At 42.4% G+C, this 13,112-nt stretch overlaps 1 protein-coding gene across 2 annotated transcripts in view; it reads right to left on the reverse strand.

Annotated features, from left to right (window-relative positions):
* Positions 1–1,067: 1,067 nt before the first annotated feature.
* Positions 1,068–13,112, reverse strand: part of LOC139533580 (TBC1 domain family member 15-like) — a 91,421-nt gene continuing 79,376 nt past the window's right edge. Inside the window, exons 16-20 of one of the 2 annotated variants that reach the window (XM_071331730.1) lie at positions 5,264–5,350; positions 3,825–4,621; positions 3,483–3,518; positions 3,171–3,206; positions 1,068–2,940 (exon numbers count right to left, since the gene is read on the reverse strand). In XM_071331730.1, coding sequence (XP_071187831.1) covers positions 4,397–4,621; positions 5,264–5,350 — 312 coding nt within the window. In that variant the 3' untranslated portion in view covers positions 1,068–2,940; positions 3,171–3,206; positions 3,483–3,518; positions 3,825–4,396. Of the gene's footprint in view, positions 2,941–3,170; positions 3,207–3,482; positions 3,687–3,824; positions 4,622–5,263; positions 5,351–13,112 lie in introns of both variants that reach the window. The other variant, XM_071331729.1, reaches the window with a different exon arrangement.

Raw genomic sequence — 13,112 nt, forward strand, 5'->3', positions numbered from 1 at the left:
ACTCACAAGTAGTTTGTTACAAAACCACAATAGCACCTACAGCTCTCATTTAAAAAAAAACTTAACCCAGAGAAAATTAAGTATTTATAAAAGTGTTTGATATCTGATATCTCAGTTTATTCTTCAAGGCGAGGCCAACAGAACCCTTGTATGTTGGTTTTACTCACATTCCTGGGTGACAGGAGGGCAGGCATGCAGAGTTAGGGGCCTCAGGCTGTAGCCTAGAAAGTGACATAGCAACTGAGGTCATTTCCTATGGGACAAGGATATGAAAATCCTCACGCTGTTTTTTGTTGTTGCTACAAACGCTATGAACACTGAACAGACTAGTGATACTGTTTCATTCAGACGGTCCTATTCAGATGCTGAATCTCAGACACTGATTGTCCCCCTATTCACTATATAGTGCACTACTTTTGACCAGAGCCCTAGGCTAAGTAGTGCACTGCGTAGGGAATAGGGTGCCATTTGGGAAGCAGCCTCTATTTCTAGGAACGACTCCAAATCTCTTACAATAACAAGAGAGACCGGAGAGAATAGCACATCAGCTGAGAGCCAAAAGATTCATTGTCGCATCGGTAAATAACTAACCTGAAGGTGTTCTGTTGTCTCACTGTTACATTAAGCCTTTGAATGAGCAGTATTCATTGTATTGGAAAACAAAAAAAGGTATATAGTTGTCCATTTGTGTCGGTGTAAAATAGGGAACATAATAAAGGGACATTATGGTTCATTTTGTTATATTTCTAGCCACAGGATATGTGGAACTGTGAACAGACTGGCCCCGGCCAGTTGAGACATGGAGAGAACCTCAATTGCTTTTCCTTGATTCTTCGCATCGTCTCTTCTCGCCTCCTTCTTAAAACCCATTGGATGAGAAGGTAAGAGTTCCCTCCCCATCTGACCATTTCATCCAATGGGTGTTAAGGAAGCGAAGATGCTAGAAATCAAGGAAAGGCCATTGAGATCCTCCCATAGACGACCGTCAGGACTGGGAGAGACTCCTGAACAGAGGGGAGATGGCTACTGATACTCCTATCACAGGAAGCAATACAAAAGAGGAGTCATGAAATTCAGGTTCTTTAAAAGATTTCAAAACATAATTGGTTGTCAAAGACGGTATCAAATATATATATACACAGTACAAACTGCTGAAATATACAAATCTGTACACAGAAAGATTCAGGTGCGAACAGTCTTCCAGCATTACTGTTTCTGATAAATCACTTGAAGGCTACAAGTTTCAACCAAGCAACATAATCAATGACTACATCAACTCCTTTACAATCTTTACGTGTCAATGTTAAACACATCAAGAACCATATTCACTACGTTTTGGGAGGCCAATAAGCTAACAGATGATATAGACGAGTACATGGAAGTAAGTCTGTCTGTATATGTTGACAAAGGCCTCATGGTTGGCTTAGCATGAACTCTACATCATTGTAAAAACGTTGCTGTAAGGTTGGGTGTTTGACAAAGCAACTTCTGGGAACCTCCAGTCAAGAGGAACATACATGTATATATATATATATGTGTACATATATTATCACCATGCCAACCCACACATTCTAGGATGATTAACAATATGGATTCAGAAACAAAGTACATTTTTCAATATAAATCATGTGTCTTTCAGTCATACCAAATCAGATGTCAGTGAGGCAGCTGCATAGAAAAACACTGAGTGGACAAACATTAGGAACACTTTCCTACTGTTGAGTTGCATCCCCTTTTGCCCTCAGAACAGCCTCAATTCGTCGGGACATGGACTCTACAAGGTGTCGAAAGCGTTCCACAGGGATGCTGGCTCATGTTGACTCATGTTTCCCACAGTTGTGTCAAGTTGGCTGCATGTCCTTTGGATGGTGGACCATTGTTAATACACACAGGAAACGGTTGAAAAACCCAGCAACGTTGCAGTTCTTCACACACTTAAACTGGTGCGCCTGGCGCCTACTACCATACCCCCATTCAAAGGCACTTAAATATTTTGTCTTGGCCATTCACCCTCTGAATGGCACACAATCCATGTCTGAAGGCTTAAAACCCCTTCTTTAACCCGTCTCCTCCCCTTATTCTACACCGATTGAAGAGAATTTAACAAGTGACATCAATAAGGGATCATATCTTTCACCTGGATTCACCTGGTCAGTCTATGTTATGGAAAGATCAGGTGTTCTTAATGTTTTGTACACTGTGTATAATCCATGTCAATGGGCTGCAGGGCAGAAAATCCTTTTCAGTTGGTAGAGGAGAGTGGCCTTGCCTTGAGATAATACAACCACATCTTTGTGAAATAGTTATAATTGAATTACACCTACAGTAGGGCTCATATTAGCTGAATACTATAGTGAAATATAATAAGCCCTGTTTATATAAAACCTTATCCATTCCTCAGCCCTTCCACCTCTATTTAAATGTCAACTACTTCAGCATTACATTTGACTGTTCACACGATTCAGGAGCGATTAACAAGTCAAGATTAACAAGGCAATAAGGAGCAATCTGCTGAACACTAAATACCTTGGAGTCAGGGGCAATAAGGAGCAATCTGCTGAACACTAAATACCTTGGAGTCAGGGGCAATAAGGAGCAATCTGCTGAACACTAAATACCTTGGAGTCAGGGGCAATAAGGAGCAATCTGCTGAACACTAAATAACTTGGAGTCAGGGGCAATAAGGAGCAATCTGCTGAACACTAAATACCTTGGAGTCAGGGGCATTAAGGAACAATCTGCTGAACACTAAATACCTCGGAGTCAGGGGCAATAAGGAGCAATCTGCTGAACACTAAATACCTCGGAGTCAGGGGCAATAAGGAGCAATCTGCTGAACACTAAATACCTTGGAGTCAGGGGCAATAAGGAGCAATCTGCTGAACACTAAATACCTTGGAGTCAGGGGCAATAAGGAACAATCTGCTGAACACTAAATACCTTGGAGTCAGGGGCAATAAGGAGCAATCTGCTGAACACTAAATACCTCGGAGTCAGGGGCAATAAGGAGCAATCTGCTGAACACTAAATACCTCGGAGTCAGGGGCAATAAGGAGTAATCTGCTGAACACTAAATACCTTGGAGTCAGGGGCAATAAGGAGCAATCTGCTGAACACTAAATACCTTGGAGTCAGGGGCAATAAGGAGCAATCTGCTGAACACTAAATACCTTGGAGTCAGGGGCAATCTGCTGAACACTAAATACCTTGGAGTCAGGGGCAATAAGGAGCAATCTGCTGAACACTAAATACCTTGGAGTCAGGGGCAATAAGGAGCAATCTGCTGAACACTAAATACCTTGGAGTCAGGGGCAATAAGGAGCAATCTGCTGAACACTAAATAACTTGGAGTCAGGGGCAATAAGGAGCAATCTGCTGAACACTAAATACCTTGGAGTCAGGGGCATTAAGGAACAATCTGCTGAACACTAAATACCTCGGAGTCAGGGGCAATAAGGAGCAATCTGCTGAACACTAAATACCACGGAGTCAGGAGCAATCTGCTGAACACTAAATACCTTGGAGTCAGGGGCAATCAATCTGCTGAACACTAAATACCTTGGAGTCAGGGGCAATAAGGAACAATCTGCTGAACACTAAATACCTTGGAGTCAGGGGCAATAAGGAACAATCTGCTGAACACTAAATACCACGGAGTCAGGAGCAATCTGCTGAACACTAAATACCTCGGAGTCAGGGGCAATAAGGAGTAATCTGCTGAACACTAAATACCTTGGAGTCAGGGGCAATAAGGAGCAATCTGCTGAACACTAAATACCTTGGAGTCAGGGGCAATAAGGAGCAATCTGCTGAACACTAAATACCTTGGAGTCAGGGGCAATCTGCTGAACACTAAATACCTTGGAGTCAGGGGCAATAAGGAGCAATCTGCTGAACACTAAATACCTTGGAGTCAGGGGCAATAAGGAGCAATCTGCTGAACACTAAATACCTTGGAGTCAGGGGCAATAAGGAGCAATCTGCTGAACACTAAATACCTTGGAGTCAGGGGCAATAAGGAACAATCTGCTGAACACTAAATACCTTGGAGTCAGGGGCAATAAGGAACAATCTGCTGAACACTAAATACCTTGGAGTCAGGGACAATAAGGAGCAATATCCTAAAAACTCAAAGACCAACCTCTAACAAGAAAAATTAGATGATTAACAGACAGAGAATCATTACAAAAATGATTTGATTTGCAAAACTTCCTTTAAATGAATACCTCTTGGGCTCTATTATAAAGATACTGCCATGAGAAGCCGTTTCCTATCTCTCCTCTGTCTGTGAGGTGGAAGAGAGGCAATCCACCTTTTTTCACTAGGCTGTGAGCCCCATCTCAGCCACCAGAGCCAACTCTCTCACTGGACGAGAGACTACTGTTAGCCAGGCTGGCTACGATAGGTAGGCTAATTTGTAAACGTCACGCGCTGCGTCCCGTAAGTGTCTGTTGTTGCCGCTGGGGCCGTAGTCAGAGACTGAGTCCTGCTGGTCGTCTGACGGTGTAGAAGGTTCCGGAGAGTCTGGTCTGTCCGTTCTCTCAGTGTCCTCTGACTGGGATGATGACTCAGTGTCTGTGCTGTTGAATCCAAGGATCTCAACCACTGAGTTGGGCAAATCCTACACAGATAATAAACATCAGATTGTTAGCTATGAATATAGGTACAATCGAATCTGAGTTCAGTAAGGGTTTCAGAATACAGGCACAAACATTCTGAAGGTATCTAATGTTCTGCCATGGAGTTGGACACATCCTACAAGGATATCATCAGAAGAAACTATTAAAAATGTGTGTCAGACAGTTTTAATGAGGTTTAGTTTCAACTGGATTTATTCACACACCCTTTGTATATAGTTATACCACCAAGTTGGGGAAATCCTACACAGTTTTCTTATTTCTATAAAATAAATAAAAATAAATATAAAAAACATATGTCACAGAAAGGTTTTTTGAATGTGGGTTAGATTCAACTGCATTCATTCATACCCCCTGTGTGTTTCTACCACCGTTGGGTAAATTCTATAAAGATATTGTCGGAATAAACAAAAAAGTTAAAACCCCCTTCACACCCTTCTACTGGAAACTGCACAAACCAAATTGTATCCCACTTCCTTTCCCTCTCCACACTCGGCAAACCCTCCATTATGTACCATGGTCCTTCGAGCCGGATGAGTGAGCTTCTCAAAACCCATGCATGTATTTCAGAATATACTAGAAGCACAAACGTTCTGAAGATAGGACATCTATATATGGATACATACCTTACAACTCTTCAGCTGCAGGCATATAGCTTCAGCTTTGTTGAGGATGGCCCCGATGTCCAGGTTCATCGACAGTTCATTTATGAGCTGGAAAGAAGAGGACATTCTTTGATCAGTGACTTGCTAAAGCAGAGATGGGTAACTGACGGCCAGCGGGCAGATCAGTACAACATACACTACCGTTCAAAACTTTGGGGTCACTTGAAAACCTCCTTGTTTTTTTAAAAAGCAAATTTTTTGTCCATTTAAAATAACATCAAATTGATCAGAAATACAGTGTAGACATTGTTAATGTTGTAAATGACTTGTTGCTGGAAACGGCTGATTTTTTATGGAATATCTAAATAGCCCCATTATCAGCAACCATCACTTCTGTGTTCCAATGGCACGTTGTGTTAGCTAATCCAAGTTTATCATTTTAAAAAGACTAATTGATCAATAAAAAAAACCTTTGGCAATTATATTAGCACAGCTGAAAACTGTTGTCCTGATTAAAAAAGCAATAAAACTGGCATTCTTTAAACTAGTTGGGTATCTGGAGAATCAGCATTTGTGGGTTCGATTACAGGCTCAAAATGGTAATTTCTTCTGAAACTCGTCAGTCTATTCTTGTTCTGAGAAATTAAGGTTATTCCATGCAAGAAATTGCCAAAAAACTAAAGATCTCGTACAACGCTGTGTACTACTCCCTTCACAGAACAGCACAAACTGGCTCTAACCAGAATAGAAAGAGTGGGAGGCCCCGGTGCACAACTGAGCAGGACAAGTACATTATAGTGTCTAGTTTAAGAAACAGACGCCTCACAAGTCCTCAACTGACAGCTTCCTTAAATAGTACCGGCAAAACACCAGTCTCAACGTCAACAGTGAAGAGGCGACTCCGGGATGCTGTCCTTCTAGACAGAGTTGCAAAGAAAAAGCCATATCTCAGACTGGCCAATGAAAATAAAAGATTAAGATGTGCAAAAGAACACAGACACTGGACAGAGGAACTCAATGTTGACGTTGAGACTAGTGTTTTGGGTAGCGAAATAATCTAAGCGTAGGCATAGTCCCACATGTAAAACAGGGAGCTATCGGACATCGGAAGAATGAGTGTAAAGTAGGAATGGAGCCTGCTGCATTCGGAGGAAATTACGCTATACAAGCGTTTCCATCTTTTTCAAAAGAGCAACAACAAATCCTCTTGAGAGCCGCGGGACAGGAACATTTCACATAGCGGTGTTTGATCAATGAAGGGGACATGTGGGATTTAATTACAAAATGAATGAGAAACACCAGTCTCTATTCTATTTTACCATTACTTAATGAGATACCATTATTTCCTTATGGAGTTATGACTTGCCTAGTTAAATAAAGGTTAAATAAATAAACAATTATCAAGAATTGTAATGCTAAGATGATTGGGTATTCAAATTGTGTTTATTGCAGTGTTTGTTTTTGAATCACAATGTCAATCATGTGTTCCATGTGGAAACTACCAGTTTCCTGGGGTCCTGGCCTTTGGGTAAATATACAAATGTATTATGTTCAGTCTGCATATAGAAAGAAAAATATGTTAATGAGGGTTGACAGTTACTCCAAATAGATTGTGATGTGTGTATTGCTGATTTCATGAAATGGATTGTGATGTGTATTGCTGATTTAGTTTCGATAGAAATGTCACCAGATTGGGTCTGCTGGAGTGTTGGGATTCTCCCCAGGGGTTAGGGTGTTAACTCCCTGATCTGGCAACTCTTCCGAGAGCTCGCCAGTCAAATAAGGGAGTCTGAACTAAGTAGGAAAATGGTTTCAACAGTAACAGTATGTTATGTTATTTGACATTTGTCGTAGAGATAATGTTATTAAGAAAATTGGGAATGTAATAATTTGTCATATAGTCAAAGCTTGTCTGGATTTCCTGAAACAGAAATGAATTGAACTAAACTGTTGTTCTGATCTGTCCTCTCTTTAGGTTATCATGGAAGGTGACGTCAGATGATGTCTTAATGCATGTAGGAATAATGGCCACAAACAGTGTGTGTGAACCTCAAAACCCTCCCAAACCGGCTGAAGAAACAGCGACAAAGGCGGTCAATGTGACAGTGACCTTTAACACTTATCTGTGTCCGAGCCAAACCTGGGTACGGTTGGCAGGGAAGCTGAGACCGCGCATGTGGAGTGAGCATGGAGAGATATAACATACAACCTCATGCTAGCGTGCTGATGGGAGAAATTGACCAGACAGAATGGTGATAGGTGAGATAGGTGAGAGACTTGTATTAGTGGGAAAAACATTACTTTATATTGAAATCGGGACATTATCAAGGGCCATCAAATGTGACAGGCAAGAGTTACATGTGTTACATGACTTACATGTGGCGTTGGGAAGATGAACTGCAACGCTATCTGAAGACACGCTAGTGCCGGGAGAAGGGAGGTCTACACACTGCAAACAATTTAGACTAAGTACGCATTGAGATAGCGATCTTTCATTAGCAGGCCACTCGCGACAGGAAAACAGGGTCAAAGGGGGGCTGTAATGAGAAGAGTTATTACCGGCGATAAAAGGTTCCGTTTATAAATGTACATATTAACCGGGTTGATGTGTGCTAGGTTCAGAAGACTCAAAGTAAAGCACTAAGGACTGTCATTCTACATTTGGGTTGGTTCATATATAAAATGTTTTAGTTAGGATTCAGCGAGAGAGAGTTGTTCTCAAACTGGAGGCGTGGGGGACACTGCTAAAATGTATTAGGCCCAGGAAGGCTCTAGAACCCTTATCTTTAAGTGTCCTCCGAAAGGGAGGTATTGGAGAACTCACTGGATGATAGCTTGGGTTTCTTAACCATGTCATCAGAATATTAATGTTAAATCGCATCAATACATAGAGATTGCTGGATGATACGGTATAATTAATTGCATACGAGGTTCATAGTCTGCGTCTTGCGATAACACCCAAGGATGAACATGAAGGAGACGGCATGGAGACCAGGATCACATGACCATAGAACGTACCGGATGGACGGTTCTGTCCACAGTCCTAGTAGCATCAAGGGTGGGGTGAATTATTAAACAGGCTCTTTCTCTCTTCCCTGTTCAAGTCAATATGTTTTTAGGTGTCGTGGAACAAAAGACTGATCATTGTTCCAGAGGAGGAACTGATGTATATTGACCTAATTGATTTAGGAATGTTTTAGGCATGTTTATAACTGTAGAAGTGTGTTAGGAGTAGTGACTAGTGTGTTAGGAGTAGTGACTAGTGTACTAGGAGTAGTGACTAGTGTACTAGGAGTAGTGACTAGTGCATTAGGAGTAGTGACTAGTGCATTAGGAGTAGTGACTAGTGCATTGGGAGTAATGACTAGTGCATTAGGAGTAGTGACTAGTGCATTAGGAGTAGTGACTAGTGCATTAGGAGTAGTGACTAGTGCGTTAGGAGTAGTGACTAGTGCGTTAGGAGTAGTGACTAGTGCGTTAGGAGTAGTGACTAGTGCGTTAGGAGTAGTGACTAGTGCATTAGGAGTAGTGACTAGTGCATTAGGAGTAGTGACTAGTGTGTTAGGAGTAGTGACTAGTGTGTTAGGAGTAGTGACTAGTGTGTTAGGAGTAGTGACTAGTGTATTAGGAGTAGTGACTAGTGTATTAGGAGTAGTGACTAGTGTATTAGGAGTAGTGACTAGTGTATTAGGAGTAGTGACTAGTGTATTAGGAGTAGTGACTAGTGCATTAGGAGTAGTGACTAGTGCGTTAGGAGTAGTGACTAGTGCATTAGGAGTAGTGACTAGTGCATTAGGAGTAGTGACTAGTGCATTAGGAGTAGTGACTAGTGCATTAGGAGTAGTGACTAGTGCATTAGGAGTAGTGACTAGTGCATTAGGAGTAGTGACTAGTGCATTATGAGTAGTGACTAGTGCATTAGGAGTAGTGACTAGTGCATTAGGAGTAGTGACTAGTGTATTAGGAGTAGTGACTAGTGCATTATGAGTAGTGACTAGTGCATTAGGAGTAGTGACTAGTGCATTAGGAGTAGTGACTAGTGTACTAGGAGTAGTGACTAGTGTATTAGGAGTAGTGACTAGTGCATTAGGAGTAGTGACTAGTGCATTAGGAGTAGTGACTAGTGTATTAGGAGTAGTGACTAGTGCATTAGGAGTAGTGACTAGTGCATTAGGAGTAGTGACTAGTGCATTAGGAGTAGTGACTAGTGCATTAGGAGTAGTGACTAGTGCATTAGGAGTAGTGACTATTGTATTACGGGTTAGATGGAATGATATATGTGTAAATGTATCTGTAGCAGGAGGTGAGATACATGAGGCCTGTGTTTGAGACTGAATGTTTACAGGAGGTGAGGTCCATGAGGCCTGTGTTTGAGACTGAATGTTTACAGGAGGTGAGGTCCATGAGGCCTGTGTTTGAGACAGAATGTTTACAGGAGGTGAGGTCCATGAGGCCTGTGTTTGAGACAGAATATTTACAGGAGGTGAGGTACACGAGGCCTGTGTTTGAGACAGAATATTTACAGGAGGTGAGGTACACGAGGCCTGTGTTTGAGACAGAATGTTTACAGGAGGTGAGGTACACATGAGGCCTGTGTTTGAGACAGAATGTTTACAGGAGGTGAGGTACATGAGGCCTGTGTTTGAGACAGAATGTTTACAGGAGGTGAGGTACATGAGGCCTGTGTTTGAGACAGAATGTTTACAGGAGGTGAGGTATACATGAGGCCTGTGTTTGAGACAGAATGTTTACAGGAGGTGAGGTATACATGAGGCCTGTGTTTGAGACAGAATGTTTACAGGAGGTGAGGTACATGAGGCCTGTGTTTGAGACAGAATGTTTACAGGAGGTGAGGTACATGAGGCCTGTGTTTGAGACAGAATGTTTACAGGAGGTGAGGTACATGAGGCCTGTGTTTGAGACAGAATGTTTACAGGAGGTGAGGTACATGAGGCCTGTGTTTGAGACAGAATGTTTACAGGAGGTGAGGTACATGAGGCCTGTGTTTGAGACAGAATGTTTACAGGAGGTGAGGTACATGAGGCCTGTGTTTGAGACAGAATGTTTACAGGAGGTGAGGTATACATGAGGCCTGTGTTTGAGACAGAATGTTTACATCAGACTGTTAAGTGGGATGGAATGTGATGGGGGTGATAGAATGGTATCATCCACAGAGAATGTGTATGTTGTGACAGGAGATGGCTCGTAGGAGAGGGAGGACAGCTAACTGTGCCCAATATAGGGACTATTGCACAGACCCAGGACATGGTGACAGTAGCAGAGATCGTGTTGGCATTTCAGACACTATGGTCAACTTTCCCAGAAACCTGTGAGGTTGTTAGGTCCAACGTCATTACTCTCCTTCCTCATTTCTAACAGCCGGCGAACACTTGACAGATTACATGCAGTAGTTATTCTCAGGACAGTCGCTGTAGTAACAGTAAGTGAAGGAGGTTAAGGTCAGGGGTCATGTTAGTAGTAACAGTAAGTGAAGGAGGTTAAGGTCAGAGGTCATGTTAGTAGTAACAGTAAGTGAAGGAGGTTAAGGTCGGAGGTCATGTTAGTAGTAACAGTAAGTGAAGGAGGTTAAGGTCAGGGGTCATGTTAGTAGTAACAGTAAGTTAAGGAGGTTAAGGTCGGAGGTCATGTTAGTAGTAACAGTAAGTGAAGGAGGTTAAGGTCGGAGGTCATGTTAGTAGTAACAGTAAGTTAAGGAGGTTAAGGTCAGGGGTCATGTTAATAGTAACAGTAATTGAAGGAGGTTAAGGTCAGGGGTCATGTTAGTAGTAACAGTAAGTGAAGGAGGTTAAGGTCAGGGGTCATGTTAATAGTAACAGTAAGTGAAGGAGGTTAAGGTCAGGGGTCATGTTAGTAGTAACAGTAAGTGAAGGAGGGTATAGTCAGGGGTCATGTTAGTAGTAACAGTAAGTGAAGGAGGTTAAGGTCAGAGGTCATGTTAGTAGTAACAGTAAGTGAAGGAGGTTAAGGTCGGAGGTCATGTTAGTAGTAACAGTAAGTGAAGGAGGTTAAGGTCGGAGGTCATGTTAGTAGTAACAGTAAGTGAAGGAGGGTATAGTCAGGGGTCATGTTAGTAGTAACAGTAAGTGAAGGAGGTTAAGGTCGGAGGTCATGTTAGTAGTAACAGTAAGTGAAGGAGGTTAAGGTCGGAGGTCATGTTAGTAGTAACAGTAAGTGAAGGAGGTTAAGGTCGGAGGTCATGTTAGTAGTAACAGTAAGTGAAGGAGGTTAAGGTCGGAGGTCATGTTAGTAGTAACAGTAATTGAAGGAGGTTAAGGTCGGAGGTCATGTTAGTAGTAACAGTAATTGAAGGAGGTTAAGGTCGGAGGTCATGTTAGTAGTAACAGTAAGTGAAGGAGGTTAAGGTCGGAGGTCATGTTAGTAGTAACAGTAAGTTAAGGAGGTTAAGGTCAGGGGTCATGTTAGTAGTAACAGTAAGTGAAGGAGGTTAAGGTCGGAGGTCATGTTAGTAGTAACAGTAATTGAAGGAGGTTAAGGTCGGAGGTCATGTTAGTAGTAACAGTAAGTTAAGGAGGTTAAGGTCAGGGGTCATGTTAGTAGTAACAGTAAGTGAAGGAGGTTAAGGTCGGAGGTCATGTTAGTAGTAACAGTAAGTTAAGGAGGTTAAGGTCAGGGGTCATGTTAGTAGTAACAGTAATTGAAGGAGGTTAAGGTCGGAGGTCATGTTAGTAGTAACAGTAAGTTAAGGAGGTTAAGGTCAGGGGTCATGTTAGTAGTAACAGTAAGTGAAGGAGGTTAAGGTCGGAGGTCATGTTAGTAGTAACAGTAATTGAAGGAGGTTAAGGTCGGAGGTCATGTTAGTAGTAACAGTAAGTGAAGGAGGTTAAGGTCAGGGGTCATGTTAGTAGTAACAGTAATTGAAGGAGGTTAAGGTCAGGGGTCATGTTAGTAGTAGCAGGGGTTACTTTAGTATCATTGCTGGGATATCAGTTTATGAGGACTCATGTCACATGGCTTGGTAGCTGGTAACTGGGGGACCGATGGGAGTACTGGGGACTGTTATTCACCTCACAGATTAGTGATCTGACCACTATGGGAGAGTCTATGTTATCAGGAAATGACCGGTGCGTTGCAGTGTGTATATTCCCAGGTGAAAGAGGCACATGAGGAGCAGGAGATAACCGAGGACACGTGCTGGATTCTGGAGATTGAGTGTACATCAAGATACACCAGGCGGGACCAGTTGGGACAGCGTTGGTCTGGTCCACACAGTACTCCTTACAGCAGCTGCAGCGGTAAAGATCGTCATGTCTGGAAAACGCCATGACAGAGGAAGTGGAGCTAATGAGAGAGAAAGACTAGATTCCACTGTAGACACGCAGATGGGTTGGGTCTGGGAGCCACTTTAAACGCCATAGTTGGGTTGGGTTAGCTGCTTTATTGGTTAAACTCTTATGGCTGGGGGGCAGTATTAAGTAGCTTGGATGAATAAGGTGCCCAGAGTAAACTGCCTGCTACTCAGGCCCAGAAGCTAAGATATGCAATTTGTTAGTATATTTAGATAGAAAACAATCTGAAGTTTCTAAAACTGTTTGAATGATGTCTGTGAGTATAACAGAACTTATATGGCAGGCAAAACTCTGAGAAAAAAATCAAACCAGGAAGTGGTTAATCTGAGGTTTGTAGGTTTTCAAGTCTTTGCCTATCCAAGATGCAGTGTAAATTTGGTCCGATTGCACTTCCTAAGGCTTCCACTAGATGTCAACAGTCTTTAGAACCTTGTTTCAGGCTTCTACTGTGAAGGGGGAGCGAATAAGAGCTGTTTGAACCAGGTCTTGCAGAATGCTATGAGCTAAGTCACGCGCGCGAATGTGAGAGCGAGCTCTGTTCC

Source organism: Salvelinus alpinus, chromosome 11 (genome assembly GCF_045679555.1).
Source record: "Salvelinus alpinus chromosome 11, SLU_Salpinus.1, whole genome shotgun sequence".
NCBI lineage: Eukaryota > Metazoa > Chordata > Actinopteri > Salmoniformes > Salmonidae > Salvelinus > Salvelinus alpinus.